Raw genomic sequence first — 19,099 nt, forward strand, 5'->3', positions numbered from 1 at the left:
GGGAAAACCAAGGCCACAACATTATGCCCCCAAAAACCTAAACTGTCATACAGATTATTATATGTGTGGCCCACAGCAACATTGAAACTATAAATTGTTTTTCTTACTTACTTTCCCAATTTTGTTACAATTTAAATGGTGCTTTAGACCATGGATGTCCTTTAATATTATCTCTCAGCTCATGCACTTGGCTAACAAGCATGCCATTTGTCAAAGAACACATTTATACCATATTTTATACTTATAAAGCATTGTTACAGCTCTGTACAGCTATTGTATTTAATCTTTCAGAGGTTTTTGTTGCTATAAGTGCATGTTTGTGTTTCTTGATTGTGGTGTTCGGTTTACATAGTTTCAGGAGCTGCCCATATTAGACGCACTGTAGCATTCCTGATGCTCCCTGGTAGAAAAAAAAGTGGTTGGCGTTGTCGTTGGTGAAGAAAATACAATCTAGAACTGGAATTATTTTGACATTTTATGGTTATTTCCTGTGTAGCAGTTGTATCTACCCTGAATGTTTTGACCAAACAGACAAACCAAAATCTCTTCAGGATGTCTGAGTCTTTCGCTAGAATTGGAGCTAGCATGTCTTTACTTTGTTACTTTCTGAATAACTTCTCTTAAATGCCCTAAAGAAATCTGTCTGATGATGTTTTTGTAAGTTTCGAGTGAAATCGAGAAAATGATTGCCTTAAACACTACATGTTACAACTGCATCAAGCTATAAGCATACTGTTTTATGTAACCTGTGAATAATTTGGTGCTCAGTATTTGGTTTAACCGTGTTTGTCTGGATTAAACATCATGCTTTCCTTTATTTACAAATATGCTGAACATAAACGTGACATTTAATTGCAATATGTGCTTTATGTAAATAGTCCTTTGTAAAGATGACCACTAGGTGTACTCATAGTATTGCAAACAAAAGTAATCTTGCGCTTTGTGCTGTTGTGCTCACTAATTTCGCATGAAAACATTATAATCCAAAAAATATGTACAGTAAGTTTAAAACAATTATTTTCCTTATTTGTATGCCTTGATTTGTATTATTATTATTTACTTTTCCTCATTATTTCAACAAGTTTCATGAAGGGTCAAATGAGTTTAACTGTTGCAGGATCAAACCCATATTCTTTTTAGTGTTTTTATTGATATTTCCAGTTCTTTCAATAAAAAAGACAAATTAATAAAATACTGTTGTCTATCGCTTTATTTAATGTTTTTATATATGAAAACCATTATTATGTCATTTAGTGGTGGATAAAAAAGTAACTTAACACTACTATATGAAAAAATGACTTGTGTATACAATTGAAGGTGTCATTTTATACTCAAACTACTTTCATTGAGCTTAACTCAATGTTCAATTTCCGTCAGTTCCTCACACAATGACTACAGAAGACTTAAAATAGAGCAGACCACTTGCGGGTATTTTTAAAGTTTACATCCATGGTCACTATGAACTGTTACAGTATGGAAAATACCTGGCTGATATATACACTAAAAAGTTGAATGTGACGTTGAACTTGAAACTTGAATGAGTTTCTTTCTTCTGCTGAACACGAAAGAAGATATTTTGAAAAATGTTGGTTACCAAACAGTTGATTTGCTCCTTTTTAAGTGAACTATTCCTTTAAGCCTAACTAATTTATTCCTGATGGCAAAGCTGAATTTTCAGCATCGTTACTCCAGTCTTCAGTGTCACATGATTCTTCAGAAATCACTCTAATATGCTGATTTGCTGCTCCAGAAACATTTCTTATTATCAGTGTTGAAAAGCATTGTACTGCTTAATATTATTGTAGAAACTGATATTTTTTCAGGATTCTTTGATGAATAGAAAGTTCAGCATTTGTTTGAAATAGAAATCTTTTATACATGTATTTAATGTAAAAATTGATCAGTTTAATGCATCCTTGCTGAATAAAAGTATTCAATTCTTAAAAAAAAAAATAAAAAAAAAAAATTCATAAAGGTTGGAGCAACACAACAGTGAGTTTAGGATGACAAAATTGTCCGTTTTGGGTGAACGATCACTTAAATATTACAGCTCAATGACATTCTCCAGGAAGTCCAAGCACAAATCCTGACAATGTGCATTTATTTATTCACTTTATTAATATTGAAGTGAGTGTTTAGTGTCGTAGTCTTTTTGGCTGAAAAGCATTCTTGTGTAGTAAACACTACAGCAGATGTAAATTCAGCATAACTATAAAACTATGTTTTGTCTTGAATGCAAAAGTCAGTAAATAGTCCATGTTTTAAGGGAAATAAGAGTACCCAAAACATCAGTCGCATCTGCTTTGGTGCTGGAACCACTTCTGTAGAGGTGTTTTACCACTAATAGTGCTCTCCTCTTTCTTCCCAGCTTAGTTTCATTACTGCTGGCCTTGTTCCACTGTATAGTCTTCAGGGATCGTGTCTGTTAATGCCAAAAGACATAAATTAAGATACGCTGAAAATACAACCTGTTCCTCTAATATATTGTTTGAGCACTGCACTCACCGTTACAGCGATATCTCAGGTTGGCCCAGATGATATTTTCCTGTGAAAAGCAGAACACACCGAGACGTCCCCCTCTCATGCTGGTGTCGATAACAACTCCAGAGTCCGCAATCAAGTCGGTACCTTCATAGAACTTAACTCTGTGCCAAAACAGAGAAAAACCCAAAACATGTTGCTTTGCTTCAGTGAATTGTTTCTCCAGTAAAGTCTGAGCATCTAACCTGATGTATCCCACTTGGGGTCTGTGCATCAGATTCCAGCGGTATGACACCTTGTCCTTCCAGCCCACATTACGAGGGTCTTTCCACAGCAAACGCACCTGGTCATTTGTATCTCCAGTGTGCCACAGTGAATTCCTCAGGAACTCTCCAGGCCCAGTTTTAGACTTTACAGCCTAGAAATGCACAACATATTGATGAATGTCTTCAGTCGAATAATCAAATCTAATTGCGACTTACTTGAAGTGCAAAATAACAATTTGGTTTCAGATTTAACATGAGTTAAGTATTTTTGCACACTTCAGAGTTTAGCCAAAAGCACTTTTCTAAATTTGCCGAGGCCTCAGCGGAGCAGCAGTAATGGTAAAAGCACACGCTGAGCATTCAGACGGACAGTAATAGAGATGTAGAGCGCCCCGGGACCTTAAGCTGAATGCCAGGCTCAGCCACGGCTCGAAATGGCACCGCCTGCCAGTATGTCTGCTCCGTCTGCTTCCACATCACCACATAGAAGCTGGAGGAATCCTGGTAGCCAAAGATGAAGCCCGCGTAGTCGTCATCGGTCACTGTATTCACGTGGAAGGTGCCCTCAAAGTCCACGCCACTGAATGCTGTGTATCCTGTTGTGAGAGATTGTGTCATCTTCTGACCCAGTTTTTCAAAATACTAAAATTCAACCACTTTCTTCTGTGGAACACACAAAGATTTTTAGAAAAAATAATACAGTTCTGTGAGTCCATATGATGCAAGTGGATGGGACTCTCAAAGTTGACGATTCAAAAAGCACAGAAACCGAACATGACGGCAATCCATATACGACCACAGTGGATGATTCAATGTCTTCTGATTCAATGATTCAATGTCTTCTGATTCAATGTCTTCTGATTCAATGTCTTCATATGTGCATTCATGTATTCGCGCTTAAAGTAAACGTCAGCAAATTGTGACGGTCCTGTGCTGCTGGCATAGTGCTTTACAATGCAGTCACCTATCAGAAGGCCACTGGGGTCGTATGGGTTACCATCGTGTTCGCTTTGCATGGTTTTTGAAGTGTCAGCTTTAAGGGTTCTATCCTCTTGCATTATATGGACTAAGAGATGGATTATTTTTTCTAAAAATATGTGTTTGTGTTCCACAAAAGAAAGAAAGTCGTATACATTTAAGACGGCATGAGGGTGAGTAAATGATGACCAGTAAGACCAGTATGCATTTCCATGCAGGCTCATGCTGGATTGGTGTTGGGCTATCTAGCTGGTCTTTTCACTATGGAAATGCTTGAGATTATTTTCTTGTTTGGGTCAAAAAAAGCTCACCAACAGCTAGTCCTGGGTCACTGTTCATGGTTTGGACAATCTCCATCCCCTGATTAAGAACAACCCAGTTGGGGTCGATCTGAGCCTGTCCTTCTGGATCCAGAACCACGGTCTGATATTCCCTGAAGTCGGTCAGAGTGATCTCTGCATTCTCAGGGCAGATGTCGATCGTGTCTATCACGTGATCTTTGTCCAGGTCTCCAGTGCAGATGTCACCCACCCCATCATCTATCAAAGCAGAAGAGCGGAAGGTTTATCTTTTTATCAGTGGTCTGATTTTTTTAAGTCAAGCACATTATGATGCAGTGGCCCCAAAAGTTATTTGGACACTTAAGTCACACTTAAAAACAAATAAATGTCATCAATTAAAATAAAAATAAAAGTAGACCAGAAACACTTTGCTTGAATAATTGAACAACTTGTGCTATGGCATCCTTCTAAGAAAATGTTGCTGTGCGTACTGTTTTCATCTTTCTGGTCTGGGTTTGGCACCAGTCTACAGTTATCTTTATCATCCAAGATTCCATCATTATCATCGTCATCATCACACTCGTCCCCGAGCCCATCCTTATCGGTGTCCAGCTGTGAGCTGTTAATGACGTTGGGGCAGTTGTCTTTGGTGTTCTGATGACCATCTCCATCACTGGAACAAAGACCTCAGTTATAAACTTGTTTTATATTGACCGTCAAGGTAAAAGGTAAAGCAGACTCTATACCTGTCAATGTTTGTGTCACAATTGTCTCCTACAAGATCATCGTCAACATCAGACTGATTGAAAGAAAACCGAAGACAGGATTAAAATAGTAATATTAAATATGAAATATACATCATACAGAAGAAAAAAAGAAATTGAATACTGCACATTAAGGTGCGAAATTTCATCGGCAACATCCAGTCAGAATCCGTGCATAGAAATCATTTCTGTGTGAACGGTGCTTCCTACGTCTCTATGCTTTTGACAATGGACCTTTTTGGACTTTTTTGCTAATTTGACCGCCCCACACATTTACGCAACACCTAGTTCCTTCGAATCGGCTTTGTATACGTTAACGTTTATTGATTTTCAAGGTTTTTTTTTTAAATGAACTATTATGAGCCTGGTATGAAAAATGGATAAGTATTAATTTTGAGATGAACAGTTGATAAAGTGCCTAAAATAAAGATAGGCAAGCGTTCTTAACGAAACAGTTCTTTTTAAAAATAAATATTTGCCACAGTCCAGAGCCATAGAGAGAGAGAGTTGCGACACTCCCATAGACCGCCATCGGAACTTTGGAATGCGGAAGTAACGCGTGTCGTGGAGCGGCCAATAGTTCCAAACACTGATAGTTTCTCCATTGAACCCCATTCATTTTTAGTGCTTCCGAAGTACGCTCGCTGGTAAATTAATGAAATTACTGTATTTTTTTACTTTTACACACATTAGCCGACCTCTCGTGAATCCAGTCTGTAGTTATATTTTATGTAGCCAGTTTTAGTAAATGTTTATTGGAAGATAATAGGTTAATTGCAGCTATAGCTTACGTGACCAACACTTCACTAATGTTAGCTAACTTACGGTAACTGATCATACTTGTGATGTGTATAATATATAATATTTTTAATAATATTTTATATGTATGGTATATATATATATATATAGCCTATATATAACATTATATATACATACACACACACACAATTCATTTATTTAAATGGGTTAGGGTTATGCATGTGCTTATATGTTTTTAGGAACATAGTTAATTCACTCATTAAAGGAGCTGTATGTAAGATTGTGGCCAAAACTAGTACTGCAATCACTGTCAAATTACTGTAGAGTGGTGTATCCCCTCCCCCTCCTCCCTGACTCGAGGTTGCCAGATCGGCTGCAGGATCCAGCAGGAACGTGACGAGCTGAAGCTGTGGTAACTAGAGCAGAGCTGGCAACCCGGATGCCGCAACACTACTGACTTCGTGATTGGTAGATAGGTGGAGGGTGGAGCATCAGACCAAAACACAACATGACAACATCAACATCAGTTGAGGGCTGCAACTGCACTTTTTAAATGACAATATCCTGGCCAGACTACTGTTGTCAGTGATATAAGTATTTGAAATGTACATGATTTCTTAATGTCTAGTGACATTTCAGGGCCATTTTATGATTAATTGAAATAAATTTCTTACATACAGCTCCTTTAACTATCTCTCCGGTTTAATTTTATGAAGAATATTTTTCGGTTGAATATTTACCGAACATTGCTGTATATAGTCGTTGCTTTCTACGTTATGGGAGCAGTCTATTTCCCTCCTAAATCATTCATTTGTACATGCACAGCGTAATTATTTATATTTTATGTTGGTTGGAATTCTGAACGGACTGCAGACCTCTTTGCGTGATCACGAAGGTAGGCTAATTTGGCTGAATCAGAATTTATAAGCAAGATCACGGGAATCAATAGCCTAATACAGCCCAGTTGTGCTAAAATAAATATCATGAGACGTCCATCATCAGATGAATGACATGGAAAAGTTAAGTTAGACCCGCTAAAGCCAGTACTACCCATGCGAACATGAACACTAGCGTTTCCCTCCAAAAAATATAGCCTAAAACTTATCTAAGTTGTCAACCTGCCTCTCCAAATGCAAAACTGACATTAACAAAATGCAAGAACAGCTGAAAAAGTACTTGGGTGTGTGTTTTATTTTATATTTACCGTTTAATAATGCAATCGCTGCTGTCTGTCCATAGAAGAACATGACAGCCCACGTATGTTTTGGAACTATTGGGACTTACATGAACCACGTGACAGCCGTCGCGGCGACATCAAAGCGTGTCGCAACTCTTTCTCTCTATGGCTCTGCCACAGTCTAGTAGCCTGTTTAAAACCAGACCATTCTCAGTTGTAACTGAGTTATGGTCTGGCAAAGCGTCATAGACAAATCATTTCCAGAGGGGCGTCACCAACGGACGTCGCGGATAGACCTAAAACCAATCAGAGCGATGAAGGAGATGACGTATGCAGAGCGGCAGAAACATCTCTGAGTGTTGTTCTTTGCTCGGTTTTTAACAAAAAGGAAACGTTCAAATCGCTTAAAACAGACGCGATAGCTGATTCGAACGAGTGATGTTCGACGGCGGCATCCATCTTTGTAATGTAGGCTACAAAATCTGCTTCAAAATCCCAGCGCTGTCGTCATCGTGTAAAGCCCGCCCCAACGTTTCTGATTGGTGCCTCGATTTCGACGGATTGGAAATGGGCTTGAATGAGCTCTTTGCCAGACTAACTTTCAGAGCAAATCTAAATTTGCCGGAAGTTGTCTGGGTTTTCCCAGGCTAACAGTCTAGTGCTATCCTTTTAAATTAGGTTTAAAGTTAGATTACACAAGAAGTAATCTGAAATATAAAAATAGGGGAAAACTTGCATCCTCAAATATCCAATCATTAAAATACACAGAATAGAATAGAATAGAATAGAATAGAATAGAATAGAATAGAATAGAATAGAATAGAATAGAATAGAATAAGAGGCAGGTAGTAATCATGTTGTTTGGCACCTGGTTGGGGTTTGGCACCTCAGGACAGCTGTCGCATGCATCACCAACGCCATCATGATCTTTGTCCTTCTGGTCTGGGTTTGGAACCCTCTGACAGTTATCCAAGATGTTCTTCAAGCCTATCAGAAGTACAGAAAGCACAAGGATCCATTCAGTAATTCATCAACAGATGAGTAAGAGCCAGGGTATAAAATAAAGTATCATACAAAGGTATACAGAGACGTTCTGCTGAAAATGTCATTGAAGGGAGCAAACTCCACCAGGAGAAATGTATTGCGGTGTTATAGAGTTGGGTACAGTGATGTCTTTGTGTACGATTTGTTGGGTTATGTCACAGGGTGGCAGTGTTTCAGAAAGACTTCTGTGGAATTGTTTCCACGCGTCAGCAGCTCTTGGCTCGGCTCAGGTGGAAATGTGGTTGCTTAAAGGACGGAGACATGACCAAGCTATAAAGAATCAAGTCAAGTGTCTGGATTTCTGCCTTGATGAGCAGACCGTAAATGTCAAGAGCTGTCTGGGCTTGATTTTACACTTTTTTTCAGACTGGAACAAATAATTGTTCATTTGAAACAATATTTTCAGTGTGGTGCCTTATAGACGCTGTTTATACAGCTACATGTCACTTCAGTTTTACATGACCCGAGCAATAAAGAGCCCTCTAATTTGAGCTTTAAAAGCACAGAAGCTTCTGTTTTTCCTCATAAAATTGATCTAAGCACAGGAAAATCCAGATAAAAAACAGGCCCAAAGGGTGAAAAGAATATTCAAAACATAACACCCCATTTCTGCAACAAAAAAAAAAAAAAAGAGAGAAAAGTCTTGGATGGCACATGGAAAAATGGGAGCAAAAAGTACAGAGAAGTTGATCTTTAACAAAATAAGAGCTGAATTAAATTACCATCCCCATCTATGTCATCATCACAGGCATCTCCCAGTCCGTCCTTGTCTGTGTCCCGCTGGTCCTGGTTTTCCACTTTTTTGCAATTATCACAAGCGTCACCATGAAGATCTTTATCGCTGTTCTTCTGGTCTATGTTAGGTACCAACCAGCAGTTGTCCTGGAGGAATACATTCATGCAGGGACTGAAACTGATGGGAGCTTTTCAGTTGTCATAATGAAATGATGTGTTATCTGTACCTGATCATTAAAGATGCCATCACTATCTGCATCCTCATCACAGGCGTCTCCCTTCCCATCTCTGTCTGCATCTTCTTGGCCCGAATTTGGAACAAACATGCAGTTATCCTGAAAAATGGAAAATAAGATAAACTGGTAAACACTTTACAATAAGGTTAATTAATTAATACAATAAATGACAGCATTTCTTAAAGCTTGGTTAGTGTTAATTGATTGATGCAAAATTGTAATCATTTCAAGTTGCACAAATGCTATTAAATGTTATTCATTTTCATTGAAAGGTTTGGGATCAGTACGTTTTTTTCAACTCTGAATTCAGTCAAAAAATTTGAATTGATCAAAACATTTAAATAAATAAATGCAGCTTTGGTGAGATTTCTTTCAAAAACAACAACAAATCTTACTGATGCCAAACTTTCATATGGTAGGATATATTTGTAGAAATTGATAATCCAGTAAAGAAAATGTGGTTTGTTGTCAGTTAATGATATCTAAAGCATTAACTAATGCTAACAAACTGAACATTATTGTAAACTTCTAACAGAAATAACATGAATATGAGAATGAATATCACCTTCTTGCAGGTTCCATCTCTGCATTGAAGTTTGTTATCTGGATACGCGTCAATGTCTGTGTCTTTTCCACAGACATAGCCGTTTCCTGCCCAGGCAACTTTGCACTAAAAGCAACAAGATACTGAAGCATGTTAGATGGCTCAAAAGCATGGAAATTACAACTGCTTTAGCATGATAGTAAATAAAACATCTGTCTGAATGCTTGATGTCTCACCAAACAGCTGATGCTCCCATCTCTCTCCACAACACACTCTGCGTTGATGTCACATGGATTTGGCTGGCCGTTCCCACACAGCCTGTCAGATACAGGAGGGGGGTCCAGGCCAGTGCTTTTGCAGCCAGTATTCTGGTCACCCGTGAATCCGGTCTTGCAGTTCCCACAGTAAAACGCACCCTACAAGAAAGCAAAATGTTCCCATTTAACTAAATTTACTGTGCTTTCCACAGGCCACATTAGTGTAATGGGTAATCTAGGATAGTTTGGCTATTATCTTACCAGTGTGTTATGGCAGTATGAATTGGGTGTGCAGCCACCGTTGTCCACCTGGCACTCATCAATATCATTACAGATCTGATAAAAAAAGGATAAATCTGCTGTTAATCGCTGTATGGCACTAACATCACTGCTTTTTTTTTAAATTAGAAATTTTAAAATGTTTCTCTATGAGTATCATTGTAATACTATGGGTTTTTTTTTTTTTGGACATGCAATTAGAGTACTATGTAAATATGGTTTATAATACAGTAATCGTTCAGTATCATGACATACTGTATATCACAGTACTAAAATCCTTATATATGGGGGTGCTTTAAAATATCTTATTACAATATTAAATAAAGGAGATCTATACATACATTTGGGGTCGACAAGATTTTTTTACGTTTTTTGAAAGAAGTCTCTTATGCTCACCAATGTGCATTTATTTCATCAAAAATACAGTAAAAACAGTAATACTGTGAAATATTATCATACTTAAAAATAACTGTTTTCTATTTTAATACATTTTAAAATGTCATTTATGTGATGGCAAAGCTCATTTTTCAGCATAATTACTCCAGTCTTCAGTGTCATATGATCCTTCATAAATCAGTAGCCTATAATAATGGTGGTGCTCAATGTTTTTTAGGATTCCTTGATGAATAGAAAGTTCAAAGGAACTGCATTTATTAGATCCCTGCTGTATAACAGTATTCATTTATTTAAATTATTTAATTATTTATTTAAACTTTCTGACCTAAAGCGTTTGAATGGTAGTGTACATATACTATACACATATACATTTGCACATAGTGGTAAACAAAAATTAAATGAAGCTTTGCATTGTTCCAAATACGCACTTGTTTGTTTGCCTGAGCGTAGTGAACGCCCACACCCTGGATCTCTGGGCCAGAGTAACCTCGTGGACACATCTCGCATCTGAACCCTCCCGCAGTGTTAAAACACCGTACACCAAAGAAACATGGGTTGAACTGGCACTAAAATTGAACAGTGTATAAGGTTAGCTTGATTTTTGGTGTTCAACAAACAATGCTCAGTATGTAGTATAGCCTATAATGACGTTTAAGTCACAGTTGCACGGCGATCTGTGAAAAGTTCTATAAAACAACAGGAAAATTACCTTAGAACTTACATAACGGTTTAAACTATAATTAATCTAATAAAACCCCTATTAAACCCTGATAAAATGTTAATAAATCATTATGTGTTCCTGACTTAGTTTTATTGTTCATTCAATAAGTAGAAAACCTTGTCAGATGTGTTGAACAGTATGACCTAGTAGGTAGTATACTTCAGTGAGTAACGGAAAAACTATACAGGAAATGATGTGTGGATAGATGAACAATATAAACAGCAAAATTTGATTCAAGAAAGTCATAAATAATAGTATATGTATAATAACGAACAAGTTGAGGTTATGTTAAGTTATTAAATTCTGACTAATGTTTGGGTATACCAATAACATAACATAAAAAAAATAAAAAAAAGTCTGAATCTTAAATCTAACCTCGTCTACATCATCACATTGGACTCCATCTCCAGTGTAGCCCTCAGGACAGGGTGCACAGCTCACACCTTCAGCTTTTTCGATACACATGGCTGGCGTAAAACAGACCCCTGGTCCACACTTGGACCGTGTATTATTTTGTAGTATGCCTACTGGGTGTCCCGTTCTTAATGCATCTGAATATTAACACAACACTTGAGTTCACCTGTCTGACCACTTCAACATCTTCATTAAAAGCTTCTAGCCTACTATTGACTTGTACTTAACTGAGCACAGACATGATTTTTACATTTTTAAAATGTTTTCTCATTATAACTGTTTCTTATCTTCACAGAAAAAATCTTACCACTGCATGGAACACACTCCAAGATAGTCTTTCTCAGGTCAGCAGTTTCTTTGGTCTGTTATGAAAACACATGCTCATTATTCTCCTGAAGAACAGGGAACTAAAGTTCTGAAGAAATCATAGGGATAGTTCACCCAAAACTGATAAGTCTGTCGTTATTTATTTACCCTCATTACGCTGAGTGACTTTTGTAGAACATTTTTAATACTTTTTCTGGTCACTAATGCTATGAATGAGGAGTTTTGTTGACAGGATCAACTAAGTCAGTGAAAAGATCAGACTCAAAAAAGCAATTTGTTCATGAATCCGACATATCAATCTTTCTCCCATAGAGGGGGAAAAAAAAGTCATATAGGGTTTGAACGACATGAAAGTAATTACATGATTAGAGAATTTTTCTTTTTGGGTGAACTCTCCCTTTAAGGAACTATTTTCCCACACAATTTAAAGTTACCTGCTGATCCACCTTCTGTTTCAACTCTTGGATCATACGCATGAGCTCAAACATTGGCCCAGCTTCCATCTTTGAGGTTGTTCCTGCAGACATGTAACATAATGATATTTTCTGTACTAAAATCAAATAATCAATTATTAAAGGGTTGGTTCACCCAAAAATGAAAGTTCTGCCATTAATTACTCCCCCTCATGTCATTCCAAAAATCCCTTCGTATTAGGAACACAAATGAAGATCTTTTTGATAAAATTTGAAAGCTTGTACTACTTTAAAGCCCCAGAAAGGTAGTAAAAAAGACATTATTAAAGTAATCCACGTGACTCCAGTGGTCTTTATTTACCACTTTATTTACAAAATACTAATCTTTAATGCGCGTTAACGCAACGTGTTGCTCTCGTGAACATGTGCGCACATGTGTGTTGTGTCGACGCGCAAGTCTGCTCTACTCTCGCTATCGTGAACGCGCGTTGGAGATTAATATTTTGTAATTAAAGTGGTAAATTCTTTGCACAAACAAAGCACTTGTGTCGCTTCATAAAATTGAGATTAAACCACTAGGGTCTCATGGATTACTTTTATAATGCCTTTACTACCTTTCGGGGGCTAAAAAGTGTTAGTTGCTTAGGCTGTCAATGGAGGGAAAGCTCTCAGATTTCATTAAAAAGATGAACGAAAGTCTTAAAGGAGAACTCCGGTCAATTTTAACATTGAGCTAATTTTTTTGTACATTTGGAGTGCTGTCAGCAGGGGCGTTGCTAGACCCATTTTACTGGGGCACGTGCCCCAGTATAATGGTGCGTTCACGTGCTATGGTAATTATGGTAAATACCAAAAGCCGACGTGGGAAATGCACATGAACACCCCCACATGTGGTATTTTCCACTGGGCAACTCGTAGAAAATTTTGATGCACGAGTTGCCGAGATGAGATAACCTTTGACCTTTTCAAAATGGCGGAGAGCAACGCGAGAGTCGTGAATGGTAAAAATATGTACTTGATCTACAAAATATAACGTTACAGCATATTATTAACCGTTTGAGTTTTGATAAATCATTTTCTTGCTGTTTGCAGATGACTTAGCAATCTAAAATAGTTTTACCTAAATAACAGGTCTGGATCTCCATCTTTTTACCACATTACGACAACAAAAGCACTTGAACGCAACACACTGGTAAATACCAGTTCACAAGTGGAAAATATCATATTTTCCATAGCACGTGAACGCACCATAAATCTGCTGTGCCCCAGTAAATCTGAAGTTTGAGTTTAACAATTTATTTTATTTGTCAGTGTATTTAATATAAATTATATTATAGGGTAATAGAAATGATCTATTTGCAACGCAGTAATAAACCAATCAATGTTTGTAAAAGCAACGCAGTTTAACCGAAACCCAGAAATCCGCGCGCGTCTGTGTTTCCTAGCAACAGCAGCGCGCACAAATCTGAGCACACCGAAGTCCGGTTTTGGCACGCGAGGTAGGCTATGAAAACATGACGAAACAAAAGTTTCTAAATAATACAAATAATCTTAAAAGTAAAATTGAGTCAGAGTCAAGTGATGGACCGTTTTGCCAAAATGAAGCATAGGCGGTAGCCTACAGTTTAATGCTCAACAAATAAATCAACTTAGTTTGTACTTGGCTGGGGAACTTTGTTTTCTTTTAGAATATACATGATCTTTATTTTATATAGTATATATTAACTCTTTATTGATTTATTGAAATGATGTAATTGTAAATTCTTGAAAAATATAAAGGCTAATTATTCATTATTAACATTGTGTAATGTAGAAGAATGCAAATGTGCAAGAAAGTTTTCTCTCCGTTTTCTATTTTCTAAAGTATTCTATTTTCATACAGTGTGTTGCCTTTTATGGCACAAAAAAAAAAGAAATTCGTGTAACATGATTTTAAAGCTATTGTTATCCAATTTGTTGGCATTCAAACACCTTAAAATGCACATATATAGGTCCGAGAAATCCAAATTTTCTCGGGGGAGCATGCCCCCGAACCTCCCTAAGTTACTCTACCCAGCATGCTGTTTTTGAAACAAACAAATTTTATGTATCTATCGGTAAGCCCCGCCCTCCTTAGTTACGCTTGCTATCTCAGACAAACAATGGGGGACCTGTGCCCCAGTAGAGCTTAATGTCTAGGAACGGCCCAGGCTGTCAGTACAGACAAAAACGACAAAAATCGGTGTTGTTATTAAGAGTGACCACGGTCAATCTGACTGCAGTAGATGTGCAAGATATTAATAAAAATGATGTTAATTCATCAATTGTCGAGTTCGCTCGCGCGATCATTACCAATGATCGCGCGCGAACTCGATAATTGACTACTGTGGACTTCGAACGAAAACAGGAAGTAAATACAGGTATGTGAGCTGGCTGAATTAACATCATTTTTATTAATATCTTGCACATCTACTGCAGTCAGATTGACCGTGGTCACTCTTAATAACACCACTCACATGGCTGTGCACTTGTAAAGACATATTAAAGTTGTTAAGAGGCTAAAAGCAGGTTTAGAACTTGCCCCATTGAAGTCAACAGGGTGCGAATTTTAAAAAGAGGATAACACGGTGTAGGCAACTCCGATTTTTGTCGTTTTTGTCTGTACTGACAGCACTCCAAATGTACAAAAAAAAATTAGCTCAATGTTAAAATTGACCGGAGTTCTCCTTTAAGGGTTTGTAACGGCATGAGTGTGAGTAATTAATGACATCATTTTCACTTTTGGGAAAACTAACCCTTTAACAAAACTATAGCTGTATAAGACTACTAGCCTAGTACAACTAGTAGTTGCACCTAGTAGTTGCAGTGTTTCTCTCTCTTCACTGCAGTCCTGAAGTTCCACGACATTCTCAATAGACTCATCGAGCACGAGTCTGAGGTCTGACAGCTTATCCTGTGACACAGGTAGCCTACATGTTTATTCATAGATTATACTTGCTGTATATAAACTCATCAGAACAATGATATTATTTGTTCAATATTTTTGGTTTACCTGGCTTGAGGTTAGCAGGGTCTTCAGTGTGACTCGTTTTGGGCCCTGCGGCAGTGATTTAAAGGCCAGCGGCACGTCCTGCACTCTCTCCACCAGTCTGCAGTCCACATAGAGAGCCGTGGTGGGGGTGCCCTGCTGCAGCCCACTGAAGTGGAGCAGTATGTGGTGGAGTTGACCATCTGTCAGTGGCACTTTAGCGAAATTTGTTGTTCCAACCTTTCCGTTGCTTTTCAGATATTTCAAAATGACTGTCAACAGAAAGAGTGTTTGGTGTACATGTCACGTATTCATTGAGCCATTGAACACAAAGCACATTGGTGAGCTCTGATCAGACAAACCTTTGTTGAGTTTCCCCTGAACAGTGAAATCAAAATAATCTGTGTTATCTGCAGCATTGAAGATGCGGAAGACATGTGTTGGAGCTTTGTTCTGCATCTGCAGGCTCGCAAGGATAAAAACGTTGTCCATATTCTTTGCCCTTATTCCACCTTGCATAAGGTCAGGTAAGCAATCCGGTGACACCAGAAGATCATAAACTGAAAAATTTGCATTTTTTGTCAACATATTTGCATTTGGTACTGAGGCTTTTTGATTAATTTGTGTACACTCGTGCACAAATTCATATGGTTCCACCTTTAACATCCATATAACCTTTCAAAAAAGGTTCTTCTTGGAAAAAGGTTCTTCAGATTATTTAAAGCTATAAATAATAATAGTCATAAAGTTCCTTGAAATGCACAGCATTATTCAATGTGTTGTTGACGTAATTTCCACTGAAACAGGAAGACAAGGTGGGACATATCGATAAGCTCCTTCCCTTTTTTAAAATAGCCAATAGCGTTTTATTTATATCACAGCCCGGCCAGAGCCGTTGAGCTCGGTAAAGCTGCAGTTTCCTCCTAATCTCTAACCAATTCTCCTCTTAATCTCCCCCATGTCGCTTTAAAATACAGCATTCTGTGCAGAATTCAAATGGGTCGATGCGTTTTCTGGTATGCGCCGAATCTCGAATATGATCCGCTCTGTGTCTCTGGACCGGAGCAGAGCGCTATGAGCGCTGCAGCGATTCTCGTGACACTAACCCGAAACCAGACTTAATTTGCCCCAATGGAAAGCATATTTACACTGTCTGAATCGTTCCCTATCCCCTATAGTGCACTATGTGCCATTCACCATGTAGAAAATAGCAAATGTGTGAACAGGTGACCAATTTTAGCTGCAGCTTCAATGTACACTCACCTAAAGGATTATTAGGAACACCATACTAATACTGTGTTTGACCCCCTTTCGCCTTCAGAACTGCATTAATTCTACGTGGCATTGATTCAACAAGGTTCTGAAAGCATTCTTTAGAAATGTTGGCCCATATTGATAGGATAGCATCTTGCAGTTGATGGAGATTTGTGGGATGCACATCCAGGGCACGAAGCTCCAGTTCCACCACATCCCAAAGATGCTCTATTGGGTTGAGATCTGGTGACTGTGGGGGCCATTTTAGGACAGTGAACTCATTGTCATGTTCAAGAAACCAATTTGAAATGATTCGAGCTTTGTGACATGGTGCATTATCCTGCTGGAAGGAGCCATCAGAGGATGGGTACATGGTGGCCATAAAGGGATGGACATAGTCAGAAACAATGCTCAGGTAGGCCGTGGCATTTAAACGATGGCCAATTGGCACTAAGGGGCCTAAAGTGTGCTAAGAAAACATCCCCCACACCATTACACCACCACCACCAGCCTGCACAGTGGTAACAACAAGGCATGATGGATCCATGTTCTCATTCTGTTTACGCCAAATTCTGACTCTACCATCTGAATGTCTCAACAGAAATCGAGACTCATCAGACCAGGCAACATTTTTCCAGTCTTCAACTGTCCAATTTTGGTGAGCTCTTGCAAATTGTAGCCTCTTTTCCCTATTTGTAGTGGAGATGAGTGGTACCCAGTGGGGTCTTCTGCTGTTGTAGCCCATCCGCCTCAAGGTTGTGCGGGTTGCGGCTTTACAAATGCTTTGCTGCATACCTCGGTTGTAACGAGTGGTTATTTCAGTCAAAGTTGCTCTTCTATCAGCTTGAATCAGTCGGCCCATTCTCCTCTGACCTCTAGCATCAACAAGGCATTTTCGCCCACAGGACTGCCGCATACTGGATGTTTTTCCCTTTTCACACCATTCTTTGTAAACCCTAGAAATGGTTGTGCATGAAAATCCCAGTAACTGAGCAGATTGTGAAATACTCAGACCGGCCCGTCTGGCACCAACAACCATGCCACGCTCAAAATTGCTTAAATCACCTTTCTTTCCCATTCTGACATTCAGTTTGGAGTTCAGGAGATTGTCTTGACCAGGACCACACCCCTAAATGCATTGAAGCAACTGCCATGTGATTTTTTTTTTTTTTTTTTTTTTTTAACCAGGGAAATAATCACATTGAGATAAATATCTCATTTACAAGTGAGCCCTGGCCAAGGTAGCAGCACACGATATACATAACTACATAAAACAGATTACACTGTTTGATTATATAATTGCATTAATGAGAAATTGAACAGGTGTTCCTAATAATCCTTTAGGTGTGTGTATATTTATAGTGTAGGGGGCAGGTCGCTTTATAGAGCATTTGATTGGACAGAAAATATAATGAGAAGCTGAAGTGCAGACTAGTGATGTCATCAAAATCATTGATCCATATTGGTGGAAGTGAGAGACTGTAAGTTTTGAATGCTTGTATCTTCTAAATGTGAATTTTGTCATTGTTTTGGAGCACACTACCTTATAGATAATTGTAAGGCTAATATATAAAGACAAAGAACTTTAATTTTGATTTCATGGGGACTTTAAATGTTTTAACATTTAAAAAAAAAAATGGTTTTAAGAGCGTCATAAATGTCATTGGACTTTTTTTTACATTTTCTCTGTGCAGGAAAGCTCAGGAAAGCAACCAATGAGGTCATTGTCAGATTTGACCTGTGTGTGACTAATGGTCATTTTATATAGTGTTCAGATCGTTCAGATTTGTTAATCACACTGCATGCTGGGGGAATTCCAGACAATTTATGACATTTATGGAGTGATACACTGTAAAAGTGATACACTTTCTACTTAAACATCACATTTAATTCAATGACAAATCACTTGACGATTCTTTGTAATTATTTGTGAAATTGAATATAAATAATACTATAAATGTATAAATAATGCAAAAAATTAAATGGCTAGCAATTGTGTTTAACTTGCACTGTAAAAAACAGTTGCTGCCTTAAATTTTTAAGTATAATCAACTTGGATGTTTAAGTAATTTAAACTAAAATTACATTAAACTGACTTAAAAATTAGCTGAATCTTGCATAACTTATGAAAAAAGTTGAAAATTGCTTAACTTATTTTGATAAGTTAAAGCAATGTAAGAACATATGTTGTCATAACTTATTGATCATGTAATTTTTTACAGTGTACAAACGGTTAATATAAGGTTTAAGGACTTACCAATTCCTTGAGTTTTCACTGTATCAAGGAGTTGTAAAGTTAATTGTAAAGTGAATATGATTCTTGTCCAAATACCCATCGTGGATTTATTTTGTCTCAAATCCAGTTAAAGTGTTCCACCCTTATTCCTGGAAAAGTCGTTTCTGCTCTGACCCCTAATTCAGGCTTGACTAGTATCCGTCAAAACAGAAATGTCTGTTCCCTGCAGATCAACGAGAACCAGACTGGTGCTCAAGTGATTTAAACTTTTCAGATGTCTCTCTCTATATAAGGTGTGACCAAGCACCTCCTCCAGAACGCTTCTGTGCTTTTACCGGAACGTAGCCATATTGCTGTAAGGATGTCAGATCAAAACCTTCCCAAAAAGCTCTTTGTTAATAATGCTAAATAACGGGAAGATATGCTTTGGTTTTTGGTCAGTCCTTGCGTATAGCTGGTTAAAGGAAGTGCTTTTAAAAGAAAAGTTTGTTCTTGATGTTACATTTATTATTTTCATTTAAACTTTAGTT

General features: G+C 37.9%; 1 protein-coding gene across 1 annotated transcript; it reads right to left on the reverse strand.

The window, feature by feature from the left end:
- Positions 1 to 2,150: 2,150 nt before the first annotated feature.
- On the reverse strand, positions 2,151 to 18,814 carry thbs4a (thrombospondin 4a). Its single transcript, XM_056237619.1, has 21 exons — positions 18,591 to 18,814; positions 15,442 to 15,639; positions 15,104 to 15,351; positions 14,905 to 15,004; positions 12,094 to 12,176; positions 11,643 to 11,694; positions 11,294 to 11,469; positions 10,626 to 10,763; positions 9,784 to 9,858; positions 9,502 to 9,681; positions 9,287 to 9,391; positions 8,713 to 8,820; positions 8,473 to 8,632; positions 7,575 to 7,693; positions 4,753 to 4,805; positions 4,498 to 4,679; positions 4,037 to 4,264; positions 3,147 to 3,343; positions 2,727 to 2,899; positions 2,506 to 2,645; positions 2,151 to 2,422 (listed from the first exon to the last, which is right to left on the reverse strand). Exons 1-21 carry the CDS (start codon positions 18,667 to 18,669, stop codon positions 2,379 to 2,381), a joined length of 2,838 nt encoding a protein of 945 aa, XP_056093594.1. The 5' UTR covers positions 18,670 to 18,814; the 3' UTR covers positions 2,151 to 2,378.
- Between the last annotated feature and the right edge of the window lie 285 nt (positions 18,815 to 19,099).

Source organism: Rhinichthys klamathensis, unplaced genomic scaffold (assembly GCF_029890125.1).
Source record: "Rhinichthys klamathensis goyatoka isolate OS25496 unplaced genomic scaffold, OSU_Roscu_1.1 h1tg000019l_1, whole genome shotgun sequence".
Lineage (NCBI taxonomy): Eukaryota > Metazoa > Chordata > Actinopteri > Cypriniformes > Leuciscidae > Rhinichthys > Rhinichthys klamathensis.

Excerpts from the sequence above, each read along its gene's own strand:
- thbs4a (XM_056237619.1), bottom strand. The coding sequence starts at position 18,669 with ATGGGTATTTGGACAAGAATCATATTCACTTTACAATTAACTTTACAA. Across the intron at positions 15,352-15,441 it reads TCAGGGGAAACTCAACAAAG|TCATTTTGAAATATCTGAAA; the intron begins GTTTGTCTGATC and ends TTCTGTTGACAG. Across the intron at positions 2,900-3,146 it reads AGCCTGGCATTCAGCTTAAG|GCTGTAAAGTCTAAAACTGG; the intron begins GTCCCGGGGCGC and ends GTGCATTTCTAG.